The sequence below is a fragment of the Myxine glutinosa genome, chromosome 1 (assembly GCF_964187855.1).
Source record: "Myxine glutinosa chromosome 1, kmMyxGlut1.1, whole genome shotgun sequence".
Classification (NCBI taxonomy): Eukaryota; Metazoa; Chordata; class Myxini; order Myxiniformes; family Myxinidae; genus Myxine; species Myxine glutinosa.
Window position 1 is genome coordinate 91,385,857 of NC_136261.1, and position 25,749 is coordinate 91,411,605.

Below are 25,749 nucleotides of genomic sequence, written 5' to 3' on the forward strand. Positions count from 1 at the left end.
GTCAGTTCGTCAAATTTCTGCCCTGCTAGAGCTGCCCTGATCAACTGTAAGTGCTGCTATTGTGAAGTACAAACATCTAGGAGCAACATCAGCTCAGCCGCGAAGTGGTAGGCCACACAAGCTCACAGAACGGGACCGCCGAGTGCTGAAGTGCGTAGCATGTAAAAACGTCTGTCCTCGGTTGCAATACTCACTACCGAGTTCCAAACTGCCTCTGGAAGCAACGTCAGCACAACAACTGTTCGTCGGGAGCTTCATGAAATGAGTTTCCATGGCCAAGCCGCCGCACACAAGCCTAAGACCACCATGCACAATGCCAAGCATCGCCTGGAGTGGTGTAAAGCTCGTTTTCATTGGACTCTGGAGCAGTGGAAATGAGTTATCCGGAGTGATGAATCGCACTTCACCATCTGGCAGTCCGACGGATGAATCTGGGTTTGGCGGATGCCAGGAGAACGCTACCTGCCCGAATGCATAGTGTCAACTGTAAAGTTTTGTGGAGGAGGAATAATGGTCTGGGGCTGTTTTTCATGGTTCGGGCTCAGCCCCTTAGTTCTAGTGAAGGGAAATCTTAACGCTACAGCATACAATGACATTCTAGACGATTGTGTGCTTCCAACTTTGTGGCAACAGTTTCGGGAAGGCCCTTTCCTGTTTCAGCATGACAATGCCCCCATGCACGAAGCGAAGTCCATACAGATATGGTTTGTCGAGATCGTTGTAGAAGAACTTGACTGGCCTGCACAGAGCCCTGACCTCAACCCCATCAAATACCTTTGGGAGGAATGGGAACGCCGACTGCGAGGCAGGCCTAATCGCCCAACATCAGTGCCCGATCTCAGTAATGCTCTTGTGGATGAATTGAAGCAAATCCCCGCAGCAATGTTCCAACATCTAGTGGAAAGCTTTCCCAGAAGAAAGGAGGCTGTTATATCAGCAAAGGGTGGACCAACTCTATATTAATGCCCATGATTTTGGAATGAGATGTTCGATGATCACATACAAGTGTGATTTTCGGATGTCCACATACTTTTGGCCATGTAGTGTATCTGGCATCAGAAATAGTTACAAATTGCAATGTTAAAACTAAATCAAGTAGACGGTGCCTTATTTCCATGAATCCTTACGGCCCACAATTTAGTTTTAACAGCGAGTGTGAAAGAAAGAGATGACTCAAGTCTCCTGCATTACATTTATTAAAATTCCACACAACACTCTATGACAATTTGAAATAAGAAAGAGCAATCAGAGATTGTAGACCCTTGTCAGGATGTGTTTTTAGCGCTTTTTAAGGCTTTTGCGTTGAAACAAATATGGCGGCTGAACCACATGACCGAGGACGTCATCATTGTTATTTTTTCTCCACCAATTTATCCATAGATAATACTCAATAAATTTCACCTTCATCGGATGAAGTTTTGTACTTGTCGAATTATGACGTCATAATGGAGGCACCTATGACATCATCATTAACATATGTTATTCCCCATGAAGAGTTCTTTACAATGAGCTGTGTCTGAATTTTTTCTATTCAGTGCTTTTGAAGATGTAGAGGTGCAAAGGTTTTCGGTTTTTCCAAGATGGCGCCAGTACAACGTGACCAAGATGACGTCATAATTATCATTAAAAAATTATACAGGAGGAGTTGCACCTATGGTGAAAATTTCCAGTCAATCGGTCCAACAGTTGCAGAGAAAATCATATTTATTCTGTGCGGACATACAAACAGACAAACTGACTCAAATGCAATACCCTCTCCTCTGGCGAGGGTAATTATATCATTCAACTTCAAACTTACGTCTTGTTTTCTCTGGAAAGTTAGGATTTTTAGTCTCTGTGGTGTAATGAATGGCTAGAACGTTCACTCTGAATCTGGGGCTCTGAGTCTGGGAGGTGGGCTGTTCAAACCCCGGCTGAGCCATACCAAAAACTTTTTAAATGGCACGTGCTACTTTCTTGCTTAACGCCAAGCATTTAAAATGGATAGAACACGGACAAACAACCATAGGTTGGAAAGCATTGTGCAGGCGTGCTGGGCCGATTGGCCTCCTCTTGTATTGAAGTTTATTATCAGGGAACTCGTATGATTTGAGGTTCGTGGAAAAGCAATGCGTCACAGAGTAGAAGGTAACAAACTGACAGTGGATCGAACAACGACTGGATTCAACCAGGGGATGAACGAAAAGGTTGAGTGTGAAGGGGATGTCTTGCAAAGGAGTAATTTTATTAATATGTTCGTTCATAAATATACCGATCTCAGAATAGACCAGAATATATATATATATATATATATATATATATATATATATTTATATATATATATATATATATATATATATATATATATATATATATATATTGTTGCGGATATGAGGACTGTTTCTTTTGATTGTGTGCTTTATTATTATTATTATTATTGGTTATTCTGCGCCTCCTGCCTCCGGAGCTGTGTAAAGGTCAAAAGGGCGTCCCATAATTAGTCCACAAGCATACACGTCAGCCAATCATAGAATACCCCTGTTCGATAGTTATATCTTATTTCTTATTCTGTGTTTTAGGGTAAGGCTGTGTCTCCCATTAATAGAAGTACTCCATTGCACCAAGTGAAAGAGATAGATTCCCTTCATTCCCATTCCCAAAACTTCCATTCCCCCTTTTCGTCGATTGGAAACTACCTCCGCTCCAATTGCCGCCATTGACCACGAGGCAGGGTTGGGGAAGAAAGGCGGGTCCCCACCTCGTCATAGAGGGGAGGAGTGAGTCAGCCCCACTCAACCAACCACGAACAAGGGGTTGGACTTGGAGAGGGTGTGGAAAGAAACATCGAGGAGGTTCGCGAAGGTTGAGGGGTGGGGCCTATGTAACCCACGGCAGGGCGTTTCCCAAGTGGCAGACAAGGGAGATGAGCTTTGACGACAGAGACGAGAAGAAGTCCAGGGTTGAACTGCAGCTCGAGCCACCGAAACTGCACTCACTGCAGCTCGAGCCACCGAAACTGCACTTGCTACAGCTCGAGCCACTGAAACTGCATTTGCTGCAGCTGGAGCCACCGAAACTGCAGCCACAGCAGCGTGAGGCCTGGACGGCAGTTTGGAGCAGGGCCGCGAAGGAGCGGCGGCTGCCCATGAGTCGATCAGCTGCAGAACTAGTTGGACCTCCCTATTCTGCCAGCCATCCACCAGCCACCCACCTGCCATCCCTATCATCATTCCCCGTGTAAGTGTGCTCGTAGTCTGTCTTTTGTCTTGTCCCTGGGTAGTAACAATAAGTCTGTATAAGCTAGTATTTTCACTGTGTCACCTGCGTCTCATGTGCTTATAAATAAACGTGACTGCTGTCTTTTTGCTTATGTGTGTGAATAGTAAATAAATTTAGTAGTATTTCCAAACCTTTCTTTGCCTTCGTTTTCCTCTTTGCATTCGGTCGCTTTAGAGTTTTCCCGATTGAATAGCGGTGGCGCGATCCGGCCAAAGTTTGGGGCAAATCAGGTATTAGTCGGGGAATAACTGTTCGGTCGCGGTAATACCAACCGCTCGGTAAATAACATCTTTAATCGCGTCCGTAACAATTGGTAGTCAGGAGTTGGGATTCGAACCTGGGACTAAATTTATTTAGCCCAAATTTTGGACACCAATTGTGTTATTACCGTAACAATTGGTGTCGGGGAGTGAGATACGGACCCGAAGCGCGCTTAATGCGCTCAAAATTACAAGCTGCTGGAAATTTGTGTTTTAAAGAAAAACCCGAATTTTGAAATCGCGCCATGGCTGGTCAAGGCGATCGAATGCCGGTGGGTGAGCTAGAGATAAACGGGGTGGAATCGACCCAGGACCTCGGGGAAATGTATGTGGAGGAAAGGGAGGAGGAGAACATTGGCGATGTGGTTGAGGGGGTATCAGACGCGCAAAATGGCGTCCTCGCGCACGTTGGTGTAGCGGCACAAAATTTTGCCGCGCCCGCGACCGTAGCAGCGCCACCGGTGGATTTGAATCTTTTCATGATACAAATGAAGGCCCTTATGGAAAAGAATAGTGAGCAAATGGGGAACCAAATGAGGGCTCAGAGTGAGCAATTGGAGGGCCGAATGGGAGACCAAATTGGAGGTTTGAAACACAGTATGGGGGTAATGGGGGGCGAAATGGGGGGCAAAATGGGAGAAATGGGGGAACGGCTAGAAGCTAAATTTGAGGGGTTAGACAACGGAATAAAAGAGGTAAAGAATGGGTTAACGGGGGTGGAAAATAGAATGGCTGCCCAGGAGAATCAGTTAGAGGGGGTGAAAAATGGGTTAATGGGGTTAGAAAATAGGATGGAAGCCAAATTGCGGGAAATAGGGGAGCAATCCGCCCGGGAAATCGAATAGATGGGGAACCAGATGGAGGAGATGAAGGAGGAGATATGACGAGGTGTAAGTGAAGAGGTCTCGGGGGTACGCGAGGAGGTAAAGCGAGGCGAAAAGCATATAGAGAAAGAGGTGAGAAATAATACGGCGAGGTTACAAGGGGGAATAGAGGGTCTGATGAAGGGAGTAGAACAGCTGACAGTGGGACAAAAGGAACTAGTGGACCAAGTGGAAAAGAACACGGCAATAATCGGGGGGTTAAAAGCGACACAAAAAGACATTAAAAACGAATTAATAGCGACACAGAAGGAATGTCAGATGGTACATGAGGGGTTGACGAAGAAGTTGGAAGAGGTGACAGAAGTAATGAAGACGAAGGACCGAGAGGTGAGGACGCACATAGAAACGGTCAAAGTGGCGTTAGAGGAAGAGATAGAGGGGGCGCACCGGGAGATGAAGGAAGTAAAGGAAAAATTAGAGGAGGTGGAAGAAGGGGTGAGTGAAATTAAGAAGAGACGAAGGGAAACTAAAAGAGAAATCCAGGAGGAGGTGATGGAATTGGTACAAGGTCGGTGCTCAACTCATGATGTGCTGCTCACTAACCAAATAAAGAGTTTGCAGGTGGCAGAAGAGGTGCGACGAAGAGGTCCCAAGGTGAGTGGCGATATACGTGGAAATGTACATGATGTGAGGGGAGCTTCAGTCGGCTTGGGGGTTGTTGTGGACCCGGGTGTTCGTGAGAGGCCGTTGGTGAAGTGTGCGACAGGTCTGGTGTGCGAAAAAAGAGGTGTGCGAGAATGTCCGACCATGGGGTGTGTGAGGAAAAAGTGCGTGCCGAGGAGTGAGTGTGCCGTCGAGAGTGAGTTGGTTGTAGCGCGTGTGCGAGGGAGCACATGGAAGCGTGTAGTGAGGAGAGTTACAGAGGAAGTAACGGGAGAGTGTGCGCAAGAGGATGCGCGAGAAAGGTGTGTAACGGACGGGTGCATGAGGAAAGAGTGCGCTGTCAAGAGTGAGGGAGAATGCATGCCTGTGGTGAGTGTTACAGAGGGTGTAACGGGAGAGTGTGCGCGAGAAAGGTGTGTAACGGACAGGGGCATGAGGAAAGAGTGCGCTGTCGAGAGTAAGGGTGAGTGCGCTGTCAAGAGTGGTGGTGAAAGTAGTGAGAGTGACACGGGGCGTGAGTTGGTTGTGACAGGTGAGCGAGGATGTACACCTGGAATGGAAGGATGCACACCTGGAATGGTAGAGCGTGTGTGGGAATGCACACTTGAGTTGGTCATGAGGCACGTGGTTGGGTGTGCGAGTGAGAGCACACCTGTGATTGTCACAGAGGAGGTGACCGAGGAGGGGGCGCGAAGAGGTGTGTTGGTGAGGTGTGCGAGTGATGAGTGTGTGAAAAGGTGTTCGGTGGTCAGGTGTGTGACCAAGTCTGTGAGCGGAATGAGTGTACCTGGGTGTGGAAGAGAAGGTGCAATGACAAGGAGCATGGGAATAGCTGGATGTATGAGCAAGAAAGGGGTAGCGTATGCGTGTAAGCATGCAGGTGAGGCATCGACGGTAACCGGGTTAGCGGTTGGAGCGACTCTTAGCCGAATCGGGCCCTCGGTGCTCGTCGGGCAGTTTCGCGTGCCGCGAGAACCAGCGGGGATCCGAGCCACGGCGGGTTCGAAAGGACCGCCGTACGCGATCCACGCTGGGCCTCGCTTGGAACGGCCGCATCCGTGCTCCACTAGGCGGAGCGGGCAGCCCGATAGGAAGGGTCGTCATGGCGACCACTTTTTATTGAGACGTTCCGGCAGGTCGAGATCGGGCAATTGGATGGCTCCGCGCCGAGGTGGTGCGTGGGATCTCGGCACGGGTAAGCCCCCGTCCCTGCACCGAGTGCCGGACGCATCCAGCCGCTGGCACCAAAGAACCCGCGTTCATTGCTCGGCTGTACGAAGCCGGGCTGTAGACATGAATTGGCACACCGAGAGGATCTAATAAGTAGACGGGTGATGAGGTTAGTGTTTTGGACCCAAAATTAGAAAAAGGCAAAATTTGATGATTGGTACGGTGATTGGCAGATGATTGGCAAATTTTTGATTTGTTGAAATTTGGTGAGCAAAATTGATAGTGGGACCTCCCCGATGTGGTGGGATGGGCAGTCCACCATCCCCCCACAAAAGGGGGGGCAAAGGAGCACTAGATTTATGGGGTTTATGGCAGTGAAAACTAGCCCGGGTGGGTTAGGATATTGTGTGTAGGGCCCTAGAAGATGACATTAGGTAACGTTAAGATTAGTTAGTGACAATGACACCTGTAGTGGGGACGCAGGTAGAGTAGAGTGGATGATAATGACGTGGGAGCGCAATAGTTTAAAGGGGCGACTGGGAAGCGCAAGTTTCAGAGGGGAGTAGTTAGCTGAGATGATGCCATGTGTGTGAGGATTGAACAGGTGTGATTGAACAGGTGTGATTGCACAGGTGTGCAACTGAACAGGTGTGTGGAGCAGTGTATGAGGGAGAGAAAGTGATGTGTATTGTGATGACCAAATGGTCCAGGAAGGAAGGAGGGTGCAGGTGGCACCAGGTGATTGCACAGGTGTGCAACAACAGGTGTATGTGGCTATGTGGAATAAATGGTAGTGTGGAATATCTGGAGTCTTGGAATGGATGGTCGTGGAGTGAGTATGGTGGAAAATTGTGGAGTGGAGTGGATGGTGCGAAGGTGTGAATGGGGGAAGAGTGGACCCCCATCACGAATACCCGGGGCGGGCAGTGTAAGTGTTAGGTAGAGGGTATAGGTAAATTGTGGTTGGATATTGGCATCTGTGGTGCGGGTGAGAGAATGGTATTTGGATGGGTGCATTAGTGTTGTGGAAATGGCTGGGCGTGTAGCCTGTTAGTGTGTGTAGTTGGTTTGGGCACTCCACCACTGTGAGGATGTCGGCCAGGTGAGGCCGCAGGTGGGCTCTGGGAGCCGATAGTAGTTGTTGTGGATGGGGCCCGAGGATCCGGAGGACGAACCCGGGTAGCCCAGTGCCAGAGGGCACCGAGTGGGGTGACAGAGCCAGGAGGGGCCTTCCCCAGTTAGTTAGGTTAGGGTGAGGAGCTAGGTAAGCTCGGGTGGCAACTGCAGTGGTGGAGGTGTGCAGGTGGGTAGACCTGCTGGGAGAGCTACACGTCACAGCCCAGAAATTGTGCAAGGGCACCGGGAGATGAATCGGGGGAGTGAGACCCCAAATTGAGAAGCACCACAGTTTGGTCAATGGGAATTGGTTATTAGAACCCATAGTGTAAGTGGCCAATGAATTGGCAGGGAAAGACCCCGGGTAGTGTAAAGTGTGTTAAAGTCATTTAGAGGATAGTTAGGATGAAGAATCTCCTCGCACCATCTACATCCACTCACCTGAGATGACGTACCTCCACACCACGCCAGGTTGGTAATTATTTTTATGTGCAAATGTTTTGGATTGTGAGACGCATCATGATGTGGGTGTGACATTGTGCTTTGTGTTCCATCTCTTCCTCCTTATGAGGATTGATGATGAATTGATGATGGCAAATTTTGAATAGTGGGATGGTGGTGACGAATTTGGTCTAAGGGAAATATGGGGAAGACGTGACAGTAGTGACGAATTTGTAATGTGTAGATTTTGTACACATGGGGTAAGGGCAAGGGTAGTGTAGGTGACAGGGGGGGGGGGGTGACGTACGGTAGGGACGAGCTTCCTCATTTCGCCCTCCGTACGCATTTCGCCTTGCATTGCCTTATTGATGTGTACCCTTGTGACCTTACCCCTCGCTCATTTGTCTTCCCCCTTTTGTCTCCCACATGACCCATTGCGCGCCGAGGGGAGCGTGCGTGAGTCCTCCATTGTGCGCCCGGAATTCCCAGAACCAGCTGTCTGCATCGATGCACCACATTATGGACCACATGTCTGTGGCGGAGCACCACTTATGGACCCCATGGGTTGGGGCATGGCCCCTCTGCTGGAACCGGCCATGAGGGCCCGAAATCTTGCTGGCGGACCTTGGCCACAGGGCACCGATGCCCCACAGGTGAACCACACGTAGTCGGCCCTGTGGGCCATAAATAAAATAAATAAAAAGGACACATTGGGCACACTTTATTGCAAATAGGCCGCCAGTAAGAAAATGAAAGACAGACAACATCTGGAAGAACAAATAATAATAGCCAGCAGAGGGAGCCGAAGAGCAAGAGACCACCTGCAGGGTTAGGGGTTGTTGATTTATTTTTATTATTGAACATGCATTGAACACTGATGAACTATGGTGACTGCACCGATTGGTGCTTGAGGGTGTGTTGGTGCGTTTTTGTGTGCTTTCATGGTGCATTGATGCAGAGCAGACTGTCTCCCCCCAGAAAGAACAATTACAGGTCCTGGGTTAGTTTTGTAAATAAAAGCAGAGTCATTGTAAATAATGCTCCCCACCGTCAGTGTGTAGTTTGAAGACCATTCCGCAATTCGGTTAACTGTGGGCGTAAGTCTGTTAGGCAGGGTGCAATGGAGCAGTGGGACACATTTATTTATGTAATAAAAACTGTTGCACTCAGGGTCAGGTTAAAAGTAGAGGGAACTACACCTACGTGTCACACTAAATAAAAAGTTGTAGACCCGGGACGTGCCTAAGAGGAGGAGGGTGCAGTGTTGCGGATATGAGGACTGTTTTTTTTGATTGTGTGCTTTATTGTTATTATTATTGGTTATTCTGCGCCTCCTGCCTCCGGAGCTGTGTAAAGGTCAAAAGGGCGTCCCATAATTAGTCCACAAGCATACACGTCAGCCAATCATAGAATACCCCTGTTCGATAGTTATATCTTATTCTGTGTTTTAGGGTAAGGCTGTGTCTCCCATTAATAGAAGTACTCCATTGCACCAAGTGAAAGAGATAGATTCCCTTCATTCCCATTCCCAAAGCCTCCATTCCCCCTTTTCGTCGATTGGAAACTACCTCCGCTCCAATTGCCGCCATTGACCACGAGGCAGGGTTGGGGAAGAAAGGTGGGTCCCCACCTCGTCATAGAGGGGAGGAGTGAGTCAGCCCCACTCAACCAACCACGAACAAGGGGTTGGACTTTGAGAGGGTGTGGAAAGAAACATCGAGGAGGTTCGCGAAGGTTGAGGGGTGGGGCCTATATAACCCACGGCAGGGCGTTTCCCAAGTGGCAGACAAGGGAGATGAGCTTTGACGACAGAGAGACGAGAAGAAGTCCAGGGTTTAACTGCAGCTCGAGCCAACGAAACTGCACTCACTGCAGCTCGAGCCACCGAAACTGCACTTGCTGCAGCTCGAGCCACTGAAACTGCATTTGCTGCAGCTGGAGCCACCAAAACTGCAGCCACAGCAGCGTGAGGCCTGGACGGCAGTTTGGAGCAGGGCCGCGAAGGAGCGGCGGCTGCCCACGAGTCGATCAGCTGCAGAACTAGTTGGACCTCCCTATCCCGCCAGCCATCCACCAGCCACCCACCTGCCATCCCTATCATCATTCCCCGTGTAAGTGTGCTCGTAGTCTGTCTTTTGTCTTGTCCCTGGGTAGTAACAATAAGTCTGTATAAGCTAGTATTTTCACTGTGTCACCTGTGTCTCATGTGCTTGTAAATAAACGTGACTGCTGTCTTTTTGCTTATGTGTGTGAATAGTAAATAAATTTAGTAGTATTTCCAAACCTTTCTTTGCCTTCGTTTTCCTCTTTGCATTCGGTCGATTTAGAGTTTTCCCGATTGAATAGCGGTGGCGCGATCCGGCCAAAGTTTGGGGCAAATCGGGTATTAGTCGGGGAATAACTGTTCGGTCGCGGTAATACCAACCGCTCGGTAAATAACATCTTTAACCGCGTCCGTAACAATATATATATATATATATATGTCGCGGACACGAAAGCACTGACGTGGTGACATCACCCCGCACACCAAGTGGTGGTGGGCCACGCCCGGGAGAGAGGCGTGGCCTCACGATATACACTGGGTGCGCAGCCCGGAGCAGCTCAGTATTACAGTGAGTTCTTGAATAAAGACTCTTACAAATTACCGCGTTGTCCGCTTCCTCCTTGCTCACAAGCAGCGCGTGTAATACCGCGCTTTACTGTTGACCCTCGACGTTGGATCTGCCGTAGCGATCCTTCCAAACACGATGCCATTGCCATGGCCAACAACGCGATGTCGGTTAAACTTCCCGAATTTTGGGAGGCCCAGGCCGAAGTTTGGTTCGTCCAAGCCGAAGCCCAGTTTCAGCTTCGGCGCCTCACCGACGACGACACGCGCTACTGCCACGTCGTCGCCTCCCTCTGGCCCGGCACGGCCGCTCGAGTTGTGTCCGTCCTTCGCCACCCACCGGACGGCCACAAGTACGAGGCACTCAAGCGGCTGCTCCTAGTCACGTTCGGCCTCACGGAGGACGCACGGGCCGACCGCCTCCTGGATCTCCCCGAGCTCGGCGACACGCGCCCGTCGGTCCGAATGGACCATATGCTGTCACTGTTGGGCGACGAAGCCCCTGCTTCTCTATTCTGGGCGCTTTTCCGTCGCCAACTTCCAGCACAGGTACGCCTCGCGTTGGCCGGGACCGTGCTAACGGAACCCCGAGCATTGGCCGCCGTGGCGGACAGGTACTTCGCGGCTTCGGACACGCGGGCGAGAGTCGGTGCGGCCCACCTCGTGGATCCCGAGGCCGATGCTGATCCACAGCATCAGCTTCCACAGCATACACAGCATGCTGATACGCACCTCGTGGCCGCCGCCACGCCCCGCCCACCGCCGCGGTGGAAACCGCCACCATGGGGAAAACCGCCGGCTCCACCGGCCTGGCGGAGCCAGCCGCGCTCCTCCAGCTCCACCACCTGGTGCCGGTTCCACGCCAGGTTCGGCCACGAGGCTCGACAGTGTCATCCGCCATGCTCCTTCGACAGGTCGGGAAACGCCCGGGCCGGCGCTCAATAGTGGCAATGAGCGCCGGCCGTTCGAACAGCCTGCTGTTCATCACGGACACCTTATCCGGGCGCCGTTACCTGTGCGACGCAGGAGCGCAGGTGAGTGTCGTTCCTGCCGGTACGCCGGACAAGCACGCCGCGGGCGGGGGCCCCGCGCTGCTTGCCGCAAACGGGACGCGTACCGGAAAACGCTGCCTCTCTCTGAGGTTCGGAGGGCAGGTTTTCCGATGGTCATTCGTCACCGCCGACGTGCCCATGGCACTGCTTGGCGCGGACTTCCTGTGCGCAAATGGGCTCCTGGTCGACATAAAGCACAGACGTCTTGTCCAGGCCGAGACGTTCAGCTCGCTCGCTTGTGCACTGCCCAGCTCGTCGAGCAGCCCACTGAGCAGCTCACCGAGTGGCTTGCCAAGCGGCTTGCTGAACGGTTCGGTTCCCGCCACGTTGATCTGTACGCTTCCGGCAGCGGACGAATTCACCCGCCTCCTCGCCGGCTTCCCGGCCCTCAAGCGGCCCACCTTCTCGGCGGGGGCCATAAAGCACGGGGTGGCCCATCACATCCCCACCGTCGGGCCACCGGTCTACGCCCGGGCACGCCGCCTCGAGCCGACGAAGCTGGCGGTAGCAAAAGCGGCGTTCGCTACCCTGGAGCGACTCAGCATCGTTCGGCGCTCGGAGAGTGCTTGGGCATCGCCGCTGCACATCGTGCCGAAGCCCGGTGGGGGATGGCGACCGTGCGGGGACTATCGCCATCTCAATGACGCCACCACCCCCGACCGCTACCCCGTCCCCCACATTCAGGACTTTTCCGCCCGTTTGGCGGGCATGTCCTTCTTCTCGAAGGTGGACCGCATACGCGGTTACCATCAGGTCCCCGTCAGGCCGCAGTACGTCCCGAAGACGGCGGTCATCACGCCGTTCGGACTCTTCGAATTCCTGCGGATGCCCTTCGGTCTGAAAAATGCGGCTCAGGCGTTCCAGCGGCTGATGGACAGCGTCCTGCGCGACTTGGATTTTGTATACGTCTACCTGGACGATATCCTCGTCGCCAGCGCGTCCCGCGAAGAGCACCTACACCACCTCCGCACGCTCTTCGAACGCCTGGGCCAGCATGGCCTGATTGTGAACCCCGCAAAGTGCCGGTTCAGCATCGCCGAACTCGATTTTCTGGGGCACTGCATCACCAGGCACGGAGCCGTCCCCCTTCCGGCCAAGGTGGAGGCGGTGAGGGGTTTCCGCGCCCCCGTACGATCAGGGGGCTGCAGGAGTTCCTGGGCATGGTGAACTTTTACCATCTGTTCCTGCCCCATATCGCCCAGCTCCTCCGCCCCCTGCACGAAGCTCTCCGAGGTAAGCCGGGCAAAGGCGACGTCACCTGGACTGAGCAGATGGACGCGGCGTTCACGGGCGCGAAGCTCGCCTTGGCTAACGCCACCATGCTCGCGCACCCGGCGCCCGATGCGCCGATCGCCCTCACCACCGACGCCTCGGACTACGCGGTGGGAGCGGTGCACGAGCAATGGGTGCGTGGAGCTTGGCAACCGCTGGCGTTCTTTAGCCGGCAGCTTCGCTCGCCCGAACGCCGTTACAGTACGTTCGACCGCGAGTTGCTCGGGCTTCACTTGGCGGTCAGGCACTTCCGCCATCTGCTCGAGGGCCGTGCATTCACGGCCTTCGTCGACCACAAGCTGCTGGTCTTCGCGATGGGCAAGGTCACCGAGCCGTGGTCGGCCGGCAGCAGCGTCACCTCTCGGCCGTGTCTGAGTACATGACGGACATCCGGCACGTCGCGGGGAAGGACAACCCGGTGGCGGATTGCCTTTCCCGGGCTGTCGCCCACGCAGTCCACCTCGGCATCGACTATGCCCGGATGGCAGCGGACCAGGCCGCTGACCCCGACGTCCAGGCCTTGCGGACCGCCATCATGGGCCTCCGCGTCACCGAGGTGCCATTCGACGGCGCGGTCGCAGCCCTCTTGTGCGACGTCTCCCTCGGGCGGCCTCGCCCCATCGTGCCCGCGGGCTGGCAGCGCCAGGTGTTTGACGCCATCCACGGCCTGTCCCACCCGGGCTCGAGGGCCTCCCAAAGGTTGATCGCCGACAAATTCGTCTGGCATGGCCTCCGGAAGGCCGTCCGCGGCTGGGCCAGGACGTGCCTCGTGTGCCAGCGCGCCAAGGTGCACCGGCACACCCAGGCCCCATTGGCCCCGTTTACGGTGCCGGAACGCCGGTTTGACCACGTCCACGTGGACCTGGTGGGACCTCTGCCCCCCTCGCGGGGTTTCACTCACGTCCTCACCATGGTGGACCGCACCACCCGGTGGCCGGAGGCCGTGCCCTTGGCGTCGACGATGGCGGCGGACGTCGCGCAGGCTTTCATCGCCACCTGGGTCACCCGGTTCGGCGCCCCCTCAGACATCTCGTCCGACCGTGGCCCCCAGTTCACCTCGGAGCTCTGGGGGGCGGTCGCGCAGGGGCTTGGGGTCCAGCTGCACCGAACCATGGCCTACCACCCCCAGGCTAACGGCCTGTGTGAGCGATTTCACCGCTCATTGAAGGCCGCGCTCCGGGCCACCCTCCGCGACGGCGGCTGGGTCGACAGGCTCCCCTGGGTCCTGCTGGGCCTCCGGACGGCGCCCAAGGAGGACCTGCGTGCATCCGCGTCGGAGTTGGTCTTCGGGCAACCGCTGTGGGTGCCGGGCGAGTTCCTCCCCGACTCCACGGCACCATGGTCCGCGGCACAGCAGCGCTCTGCTCTGCAGGAGACCGCCCAGAGGTTCGCCCCCGGTGCCAACGGCACGCCACGGGCACCCACCGGCGCACGTCGCCCCGGAGCTTCGCACGGCGGAGTACGTCTTTGTCCGCCACGATGCCCACCGGACACCACTGCGGCCCCCGTATGACGGGCCTTTCCGCGTGCTGGAGACCAGGGTGAAGCACTTCACCCTGGACATCGACGGTACTCCTGACCGCGTTTCTGTGGACCGCCTCAAGCCGGCCCACCTCGACGTGGACCATCCACCGCCAGTGGCCCGACCCCCGCGTCGGAGCCGCCCCCTTGCGGGCGGACCCCCGGCACCGCCCAGCCCCGCCGCCATGCCGCCCCCCGGTCCTGCACCCATCCCAGGGGCAGCCGGAGGCATCCCAGATGGCATCCCTGCATCCCAGACTCCGCCGTTCGCCAGGGGGCGATCCGGCCGGGTCATCCGTTTGCCCCGCAAACTGACCCTTCAGGTGCGTGGGGATTCTGGGGGGGCGCGTGTGGCAGACACGAAAGCACTGACGTGGTGACATCACCCCGCACACCAAGTGGGGGTGGGCCACGCCCGGGAGAGAGGCGTGGCCTCACGATATACACTGGGCGCGCAGCCCTGAGCAGCTCAGTATTACAGTGAGCTCTTGAATAAAGACTCTTACAAATTACGGCGTTGTCCGCTTCCTCCTTGCTCACAAGCAGCGCGCGTAATACCGCGCTTTATTTATATATATATATATATATATATATATATATATATATATATATATATATATATATATATATATATATATATATACATACATATATATATATATATATATATATATATATATATATATATATATATATATATATATATATATATATATATATATACAGACTTCGCATTTAATATGGATTAATTTTTTTCTTGACTTGGGTTTACTTGCTTAACTCAGGATATCAATCTGGTGAGTTTCTTTTACACGTTGGTGATTTATTTGTTAAAGAACCATGTCACTGATTGTCTGTCGCAGCAAGAGGTCAACAACAGGATTATATCACAGGTGGCGTGGCAAAATGTAAGGACAGGTGCATTTGATGATTGGCTTCACAGTCGGGTATACAAGGGTTGTTGCGTTCTGTATTAGTGGAAATCAACTGCTGCACGTCTACAAAAGTTATTGCCGCTTCCTCTGGAGATGGTCCGTCAACTCGACAATGCTGTTTGTCATGGAGTGGTGGCTTTACGAAATTACGGCATGAAACAGCATGCTATTGCTCGGCAGTATGGCATCACTCAAGGTCAGGTGTCAAAGATCCTGAAACGAAATGCCCAGAGGGGTGTCCCTACACCAATACCGAGGCAAGGACGTCCCCACAGAACCACAAGGAGGGATGATCGCCAGCTGCACCGGTTAGTCCGCAATGGCCGTACCAAGTCAGCTAATTGGCTTAGGGCTGAGTGGCAGCAACTGACAAATGTGCCTGTATCCAGAAGGCTAGTCAACCAACGACTGGTTCAAGCAGGCTATCGTGCCAGGCGTCCCCTGAGAAAGCCACGCCTGACCAGACAACACCCCCAGCTCCGATTGCAGTGGGCCAGAGAGCACCGTCAATGGCATCCAGGACACTGGAATCACGTAATCTTCAGTGACGAGTCTAGATTTCTGGTCTATCGTCAAGATGACCGTGTCCGAGTGCACAGACAAGTGCATGAAGCCTACAACAAAGATTGTATCGTGCCAAGATTCTAAGCTGGAGGTGGTGGGGTGACCGTTTGGGCTGCTTTTCATGCAGGGGGCAAAACTGACCTGGTTGTTCTGAATGGAAACCTGAACCAGTTCAAGTACAGGGCCATTCTGGAAGAAACATTGCTTCCATTTGCTCATGCAGCCTTTCGAGGAAACTTTGTCTTCCAAGATGACAATGCACGGCCTCATCGTGCTCGCATGATCCAACACTTTCTTGTCACTGCATGGTAAGCGATTCCTGTCCAAACCTTGGCAAATCTCGTGAACAGCATGCCTCAACGTGTACGTGCTCTCCTGAATGCTCCTGGTGGTTACACGAAGTACTGAACTGTAATTTTACTGTCCGTAATCCCAGTCGTAATTTAACTTTTGTTTTTGTTAAAAAAAATTTGGCTAATGTGCAAAATAAAGAGATACTTCTGGAAAACGTACAGAAGTTTAACACAGTACTGTCCATGAATTGAGTTCGATATCAGTTTACATCACTTTCAAGGATCAGTTTATTTGTTTCGAAATGTCAAATGTGGTTTTTGTTTCTTTTAAAGGTCACATTAACAAAATCTAGAATAATTTCAACATAATTCCAATGAACTTTTGGTTCTAAGACATTTTGAAAAGTAAGTTCACCCCCACAAAAAAATATTCCATATTAAATGCCAAGTCTGTATATATATATATATATATATATATATATATATATATATATATATATATATAAAAATAAAAGCCTGGTGTTTGGCTTAGCGGTTAGGGTGCCGGCTTGGGATCCTGGGTTCGAAATCCCGGTCGATCGCTGAATTAATGCCAGGGGGTTGACGCATCCTGTCAACCTCCGAGTTCGGCAAATTGAGTACCAGTTCACTCGTAATTCCCTGTGTGTCGCAAGAGGCGACTCACAGGGTTGGTGGCAGGAAGGGCATCCAGCCATAAAACATTGCTTCAAAAAGGGGAAAAGGCCAAAAAAGGCCAACCCCTGCTCTGCGGGGAAAAATGGCCTCGAAAGGTGGTTGTTTTTTAAATTTATTTATAGATTATACCGATCATTGGTAAAGAAACACATCACTGTTGGACTATTTCTGCGATTTAAAAATGTGATTACCGGAGAAAAAAGAAATACAGAATCCAATCCTGTTATGGTGTCTGTAAATTGCAATAGGCCCTGTGGTTTTCTCATTATAAGGTAGCTGTGTGTGAAGATGACCTGCTGCGATGAAACTATTCTCGTAAGTGTAAGCCGAAAGATCTACGTAACACCATGAAGGGCATGATAGTGGGAATGCATTCAAGTGGGCTGGTGGTCAAGGCAGTGACTAAACCAATGAAAGTAAAGCTGTCTCTCAGGTCGAGAAAATCTGGGAAAAGCAAAGCTGGGCAAAGGACCCTGAACGGCCAGCAGAATGTTTGGGTGCAAATGGAGCAGCATGGATAGGCATAGACCACAATGCATTTGATGTGTCATGAGAAGCTTCATATTATGCCAAAGTTTACAAATCTAGAAACTTTGATTAGTGGGTGAAAAGGAAGAACGAATATTCACAGGAAGAATTTCAGGCTGGAGTTGGTCCAACCCATTTCTCCCTGCATTCTGCAGTGGTTTTGGCCCACGACTGTGTCGTCTCTGAAGATTTTTCTGATTTTTTACCCCTTGTTATTCATTATTATTATTATTTTTTTTTATTTTTTTTTTTATTTTTTTTTTTTTTTTTTTTTGTATACAAGATCGAGGCTCGTGAAAGAGCGAACATTAATCACACAGAAAGACAAACCGACACATAAAACATATAACATAGGGAGCGGTAGACAAGATGGGGAGAGAGGGGGAAGGACACAAACACAACATTTGAGTTTTTGTTGTTTTTTTTTGAGTTGAGATTTACACAAGGAAGTAGGTAGGCTATGGGTGAAAAGACTGGGAATACAGAGAACGAAAGTTATTGGATCACAAACGACGGACCACTGAGAGAAAAACAAAGCCTCAAGGTTGTACAGTGCACACTGTACAAGGCCTTGCTCGCGACACGGCAAACAGACGATCAATTTATGAAAGATAAACACCGAGAAACAACCAAAGTTGCACACAATAACTTCACACACCGAAAGATAAATACAGTTTCGACAAAATACAATTGTGAACAGACTTAACTTCGAAAAACGTGGAGACCGTGTGGAGCTTCGAAAATCCCTGCCGCCGTCTCCAAGATCTCGCGAGATCTCCAAGATAGCTGCTAGCACATTTCTTTTGATTGCTCCAAACCTTTTATAATCCACTCACCAACTTCCTTTCGTTGCATTATTTCCCCCTTTTTGGTTCTTAATTAAGCCACTTATACCGACTTCAAGCACAGATTTGACTTTTACTTATACAACCTAGAAAAGACAAAAATAACTATTTCAAAGAGGCCTGCATATAGATGGAAAGCGACAACAGAGTGGGAAAAATAAGATATTTTTTAAAAGATCAGAGGGATCACAGGAAGGTTTAGGTCTCGGAATGCGGTCCTCAAGAGTAGAACAGGAAAATATCTGACAGAAGAAAGAGCGCAGTGAAAGAAAGATGGAAGGACAATACCAAAACTGTATACAAGCATTATAGCAATATGATGGCAACTTTTGAAGAAAGAGAATATGAGCAAGAACCAATAGTGATCGAATGCGAGGTACGAAGAGCTTTGAAAGAGCTAGAATTGGAAAAGCACCAAGTGCTGATACAATTCCAATATAACTCTTTAAGGTAGTTGGGGAGGAGGAAATCTAAATTTTAACATCTGTCTGTTCACAGATCTGAAGCGGGATTGTTCGACCTAACAGGTGGAATCAGTCAGCCTACGTAACATTGCCAAAGAAAAGGGATGCAAGAGAATGTTCAAATAACCAAACCATTGCCTTGATTTCACATGCTAACAACATGCTAACTACAGATCCTTCAACACAGAATATAATATTTAATTAAACGAGAAATGCCTGTTGAGAAAGCAGGTTTCAGAATAGTAAGAGGTACGAGAGATGAAATCTCAAATCTGAGGTGGATCATGGAAAAAAGCAAGGGATTATCAAAGGAAGGTTTATCTCTGTTTGAACGATTATAGCAAAGCTTGAGTTGATCACGAATTGATGTGGATTATGTTGAGAGAAATGAAGATGTCGGAGCACCTGATATGTCTGATAGGCCTGTACATGAAACAAGTTACAGTGAGAACAGAATATGGAGAGACAGAATGGTTTGGCATTGGAAAAGGGTCAGACAGGGGTGTATTCTCTCCCCTTGTTCAATCTGTATAAGGAGAACATCATGACGAAGTCAAACTTTGATGACATTGAGGCTGGAGTCAGGTACTGAGGATGATGCATTGATGTATGAACAACCTAAGGTATGCTGACGATACCACTCTGTTGGTAGAAGGTAAAGAGGACTTGATGAAACTGCTGCAGACATTGCAGAAGGAAAGTGAAAAATCTGGTCTTCATTTCAACCTAAAAAGACGAAAATCTTGTCAACTAAGAAAATCGATGTGTTCAGATTGGGAGACGATCATGTGGACATCGTGAAAGTTTCATCTTCCTGGGTTCTAAGATTGAATTGAGTGGAAAATGTGGAGGAGAAATTAATCGACATTTAGCATGGGGGAAACAACAACAATCTGGGAAGCCAAAGATGTAATAATTCAAACCAAGAGGAGGCTGGTGAATGCTCTGGTACTTCCTGTTGCAATGTATGGATGTGAGTTATGGACAGGGAAAAAGAAAGAAAAAGATCGACAGGTTTGAAATGTAGTTTTGAAGAAGAATGTTAAAAATTCCATGAACTTCAAGAACAACAAATCTGTGCTTGAATAAATTAGGTCATTATATGTACATTAGAAGCGCTGATACTAAAACAGAAACTGTTATACTTTGGACACATCATGGTGCAGAAAACGAAAGTCAACCATGCTGGGTATGTTTTTGGGAAGAAGAGGAAAAGGCAAACCTTGTATATCCTGGATTGATGGAGTAAAGACTACAACCAAGCTGTCTCCGCCAGAGCTTCAGGAAGCAGCGTAGGATTGTGACGTTTGGAGAAATCTGATCATGAATGTTACCAGAAGTCAACCACGAATTGACGTAACTAGATAGCTAGATAACCCAACATTATCCCTCTTGGTAATTCAGTAAATCACTGAAGCCGTATGTTTCCAATGTTTCCAGATCCATGGTAACCGCATGACTGAGCTCAACCTGGCTACGGTTTTGGGACCAACATTGGTGTGGAGCGGAAGAGGTTCTCAGCAGGGTCCGTCCATCGCTCAGAACAGCACAAGCACCATCAACGTCATACGATCTTTAATCCAATCCCAGGATCTTCTTTTTCAGGTGATTAACACAAATCTGGCACCAAATCAAGTAACTCGTTAATTTGAACTTAATTTAGTGGCGAAGCCTGCGGTCTTTTTATGGAATACTACTCTGAGTGTCCTTCTATGACGGCCATGTTGGTCACTATTTCGCTATGTATATCATATTGCAGTAAACCTTACTATGTGCATCACATGGTATTTAAATGACTGTTTGTGTTTTGCTCAGTAATTAGCATGATTACATTTGTATCTACAGATAATCAACTTGTTACCTCCACCACTGAAGGTGGATGGAGGTTGTTTTCACCCCTGTCTGTCTGTTTGTTACTTGCAAAATCGAAGATTTTTCAAGTATATTGGTCGGTTGCGTTTGTGGTTCTGTCTGTCTGTCTGTTTATTTGTTACTTGGCAAAAATAATAATAAATTTGCAAGTATGTTGATCACTCCGGTTTGTGTGTTTGTGTGTTTGCTAGTCTGTCCGCTTACTTATACTTGCCTACAGGTCACAATTTTAACCCGATCTTCACGAAACTTTACCCAATGTTAAAGTTCGTGGTCCGACAAAATACTATATATATTTTGGGGTCAAAAGGTCAAAAGGTCAACATAGGCCAAAGGCCAACCACCTTTTTCAAATTTCTAAAATCCTCAATTTCATCCGATTGACTAGAACTTTGAATAGGATATACATATCGGCAAACTGAATTCAACCACCAACTATTTTTGAGATCAGCGTAGGCCAAAAGGTCAACATAGGCCAAAGGTCAACCACTTTTATCAAATTTCTAAAATCCTCAATTTTCATCCGATTGACTTGAAATTTGAATAGGATATACATATCGGCTAACTGAATTCAACCACCAACTATTTTTGAGATCAGCGTAGGCCAAAAGGTCAACATAGGCCAAAGGTCAACCACTTTTATCAAATTTCTAAAATCCTCAATTTTCATCCGATTGACTTGAAATTTGAATAGGATATACATATCGGCCAACTGAATTCAACCACCAACTATTTTTGAGATCAGCATAAGCCAAAAGGTAAACATAGGCCAAAGGTCAACCACTTTTTTCAAATTTCTAAAATCCTCAGTTTTCATCCGATTGACTTGAAATTTGAATAGGATATACATGTCGGCGAATTGAATTCAACCACCAACTATTTTTGAGATCAGCATAGGCCAAAAGGTCAACAAAGGCCAAAGGTCAACAACCATTTCAAATTTCTAAAATCCTCAATTTTCATCCGATTGACTTGAAATTTTAATAGGATTTACATATCGGCTTACTGAATTCAACTACCAACTATTTTTGAGATTAGCTTAGGCCAAAAGGTCAACATAGGCCAAAGGTCAACCCCTTTTTTCAAATTTCTAAAATCCTCAATTTTCATCCGATTGACTTGAAATTTGAAGAGGATTTACATATCGGCTAACTGAATTCAACCACCAACTATTTTTGAGATTAGCTTCGGCCAAAAGGTCAACATAGGCCAAAGGTCAACCCCTTTTTCAAATTTCTAAAATCCTCAATTTTCATCTGATTTACTTGAAATTTCAATAGGATTTACATATCGGCTTACTGAATTCAACCACCAACTATTTTTGAGATTAGCTTCGGCCAAAAGGTCAACATAAGCCAAAGGTCAACCCCTTTTTTCAAATTTCTAAAATCCTCAATTTTCATCCGATTCACTTGAAATTTGAATGGGATTTACATATCAGCAAACTGAATTCAAGCACCAACTATTTTTTGAGATCACCATAGGCCAAAATGTCAACATAGGCCCAAGGTCAACCGCTTTTTTCTAATTTCTAAAAGCTTCAATTTTCATCCGATTGACTTGAAATTTGAATAGGATTTTCATATCAGCCTACAACTATTTTTGAGGTTAAAAGGATGCTCTACTGAGTGCCATTCCACTTTGTTCTGTTTTGCCAAGTGTCGCTCTATGGGTGATTTTTCATGTTTGTTTGTCTGTTTGTCACCGGCCTACAGGTCACAATTCTAAACCCGTCGTCACGAAACCTCACCAAGTTGTCTAGGTCGTCCCAATTGAGAAGCCTATTGATTTTGAGGTCAAAGGTCAAAGGTAATCTGGAGGTCCAATTTCTAAAATCGGCATTTTAAATCCGATTGACTTGAAAATTGAATAACATTTGTATATTGAGTCAATAAATTGCGAAATGAACTATTTTTGAGATCAAAAGGTCAAAGGTCAACTCAAGGTCAAATTTAAAAGTCATCAATTTTCATCTATAAAGCCATCAATTCTCAACCGATTGACGTGAAAATTGAACAGCATTTGCATATCGAGTCACTAAATTGGGAAACATACTATTTTTTTGAGGTCAATAGGTCAAAGGTCAACTCAAGGTCAAACTTCCAAAATCATCACTTTTCATCTGAAAAACCGTCAATTCTCATCCGATTGACTTGAAAATTGAACAGCATTTGTATATTGCCTCACTGAATTGGGAAACCAACTATTTTTGAGGTCAAAAGTTCCAAGGTCAACTGCAGGTCAAACTTCCAAAATTATAAATTTTCATCATAAAAATCATCACTTTTCATCCCATTGACTTGTACATAGAAGAGCATTTGTGTATTGCCTCACTGAATTGGGAAACCAACAAAAAACGTCGGAATGTATGGATGGGGAATGGCCTGCAGTAGTGGGGAACAGCGGTCTTGAAGCAATGGGACTGAACAGACTGTGGAGTTGGTTCCACCGGCAACTATTTATGAGGTCAAAAAGTCAAAGGTCAACTCAAGGTCAAACTTCTAAAATCATCATTTTTCAGATGAAAAATCGTCACTTTTCATCCTGTTGACCCGAGCTTTGATCAAGATCGTAAATTTTAATCTTCATGAAATGGTCAAGTTGCTGTATCAATGGAAAACTTTGGGGGGGGGGGCGGATTTTGCAAGTATCATGCTCCGCATGACGTCTTCTTGTTTGTCTGTTTGTTTGTCTATGAACAAGATATCTCAAAAAGTTGTGGATCAGAGAATTTTTAAGGTGATTCTTCACCATTGAGAGATGGGCCAAAACGATATATGGCAGGATATCTCAAAAGGTTATGGACGGATTTGGACGAAACTTGGTGGAGAGGTTGTGTGTGAGACGAGGACGAATCGATTCGATTTTGGTGAAGATCTGAATATGGATTTGAATACGATAATCATTTAATTTATTAAGTGATTCTTCACCATTGAGAAATCCAGCAAAAAGCAATAAATAACATGATATTTAAAAACGTTATGGACGAGTTATGACTAAACTTGGTGGACGAGTTGGTTAGGTGACCAGAACAAGCAGATTCGATTTTTGTTCAGGTCCGAATACAGATCCAGCCGATCAGTGGGATGCAAAAATAAACTGTTCAGCCTGGTGGAGGTATGCGCTCTACCGAGTGCCATTCTAGTTTCATATGTGTTCGTGATTTTGTATGGCTTATCTCGAGGTGTTAGCTTTTCTTTTTCTTTTTAAATTCACTTCACTGATGTTGAGGTTGATTTTGTTGATTTTTTTTTTTAATCAGGTATCACCTGAACTCCAACATGGTGTTCTGCTCAGGCTCATGGAAACTGATGCTGACGTCGTGGAATTTCTGCTAAGACGCAGACTCAGGTACTAATTCTCGTTCTTCATCACCTTTTTTGTTTAGGGCATAATTGTATCAGGTCGAGGGGATTATGGAAGAGCTAGAGAAGAATGGAATGGACGAAAATGGAAGGGGGGAAAACACCAACAGCAGAGTAGAAGGGACAGTGAGATCAAGGGGAGGGGGGAAGAGAACACATGGGGGTGAACAAGCTGCACACGAGTTGAATGAAACACAAGAAGAAGAGGAAGAGGAAAGTGGGGATGAAACAGTAAAGGAAACAAAAACTGACAACTGACAAACGAAAAGAAGTGAGGGAGAGGGGGTAAAAATCACAGTAACCTGGAAAAAGGAAGTGCTTGAGAATGGGGTAACTTACGGTACGAGAGATCATGAATGTATGGATGGGGAATGGGGAACAGCGGTCTTGAAGCAATGGGACTGAACAGACTGTGGAGTTAGTTCCACCAGCAAACGAAAATAGGAACAAATGAGTGGAGGTAAGCACAGAGCCATGGTTTTGGAGTTTAACAAGGCGGAGAGGGTTACTGGGAGACTATGTGCTCCCTACAGAACCAGGGAGAGACAGAGCCAATAGAAGGCAGAGGGTGCAATCCCAAAAAGGAGGCTGTAGAATACAGAGAGGCCACCAACCTGTCTGCGATGCGAAAGTAATGAACAAGATAACAATTCTGTGTGATTTGACGTGTTACGTAGTATACTTGATGTCCACATATGTGCAATGTACAGTTAAGCTTTCACTCCATCATCATCATTATGCCTATGCACTACCGGGCTGCTGGCTTTCTGGAGGCACAGCTATGTCACTGATGTAGTGGCCTGTAGATTAGTGCAGGGATTTTGATTTTGGCTGAGAATCCATGTACTGTTATTGAGAATTATTGAGAATCCCCTCTTATTATTATTGAGAATTATTGAGAATACAATATTGAGAATCCCCCCATAGACCCCCCTGTTAACAGTTAACACGACCCCAGCCAGCACGTCGAAGCTTGAATTTAAATAATTCTGAATATTCACTTTTTTTTCAAAAGTTTATGGCAAAATTCCACTCGCAAGGGGTTGAACAGTCAGAGACAAACCCCAAAAACGCTCCAAGATGCCTCTCACTTAAATGAAACAATATTAAATTCAAATTTGGCAAAGTGTATACCCCATAATGGATATACAGTCTGTATTTGTTTTGTTCAATCATAATGTGCAGTTTTATGACTTCATTTGTAAACACTGTATATGTGAAGTGTGAACACCATTGCAAAGCATGGCAAGAATTACAAGCTCAAAGTGTGCGTTACAAAATACAAGTTCACCATCTTCTGCGTTTACTTTTATGTGAAGCAAATTTTGGAATAACATTTACTAAAATGTACAAAAAAGAGCTTCACAAGTTACTACACAATTGCTTTTGTTTACAATGGAAGTGGAATATAACGATACCCACGAGAACAGTTCTGGGAATACGCACAACGTGCTACTTCATTCAATGCGCTGTATTTACAGAATGTAGGTATATTAGTACAAGCTGGTTCTTACATTTCCTCATTTAGTTGGAATATCAGGATTAACATGGCCAGAGTCACTACTATAACTGATGAACTACAAGTCTTTGTACAAAACAAATACCCTTCTTGGGCCATCATACAATTGAAATAAAGATAAAAATTCACTTATAATATGAGTATTAACCAAATATTATTTGATCACGATGAAAAATCTATTGTGAAATCATCGTGGAACAATGTCACATCATACATTGCATAATGATCTCAACAATCTGCCCAAATGGAATGAGTGGTCATCAGTGAGTCATCCTTAAGGATTGTATCAACAACGGATAAGAAGACTAGCTATGCGGTCAGCAAGTGGAGAGAACGGCGAAGTTCAAGTAACATCTTTGTTGCTTTATTTGAGGATCAACATTTGATGTTCAAAGTTACTGTGCAATAGGATGACTCAGATTCATGATTGCATATGGTGCTCGGCCCAGAAAGGCCCTAAGGAAGGAAGGAAGACTCGACTCG

At 47.8% G+C, this 25,749-nt stretch overlaps 1 protein-coding gene across 1 annotated transcript in view; it reads left to right on the plus strand.

The window, feature by feature from the left end:
• Positions 1–25,749, plus strand: part of LOC137426162 (rho GTPase-activating protein 6) — a 226,238-nt gene that overhangs the window by 179,463 nt on the left and 21,026 nt on the right. The window contains exons 10-11 of the mRNA XM_068114854.2: positions 19,951–20,115; positions 23,645–23,733. Of these exons, the coding sequence (XP_067970955.1) occupies positions 19,951–20,115; positions 23,645–23,733 (254 nt within the window). The remainder of the gene's footprint in view (positions 1–19,950; positions 20,116–23,644; positions 23,734–25,749) is intronic.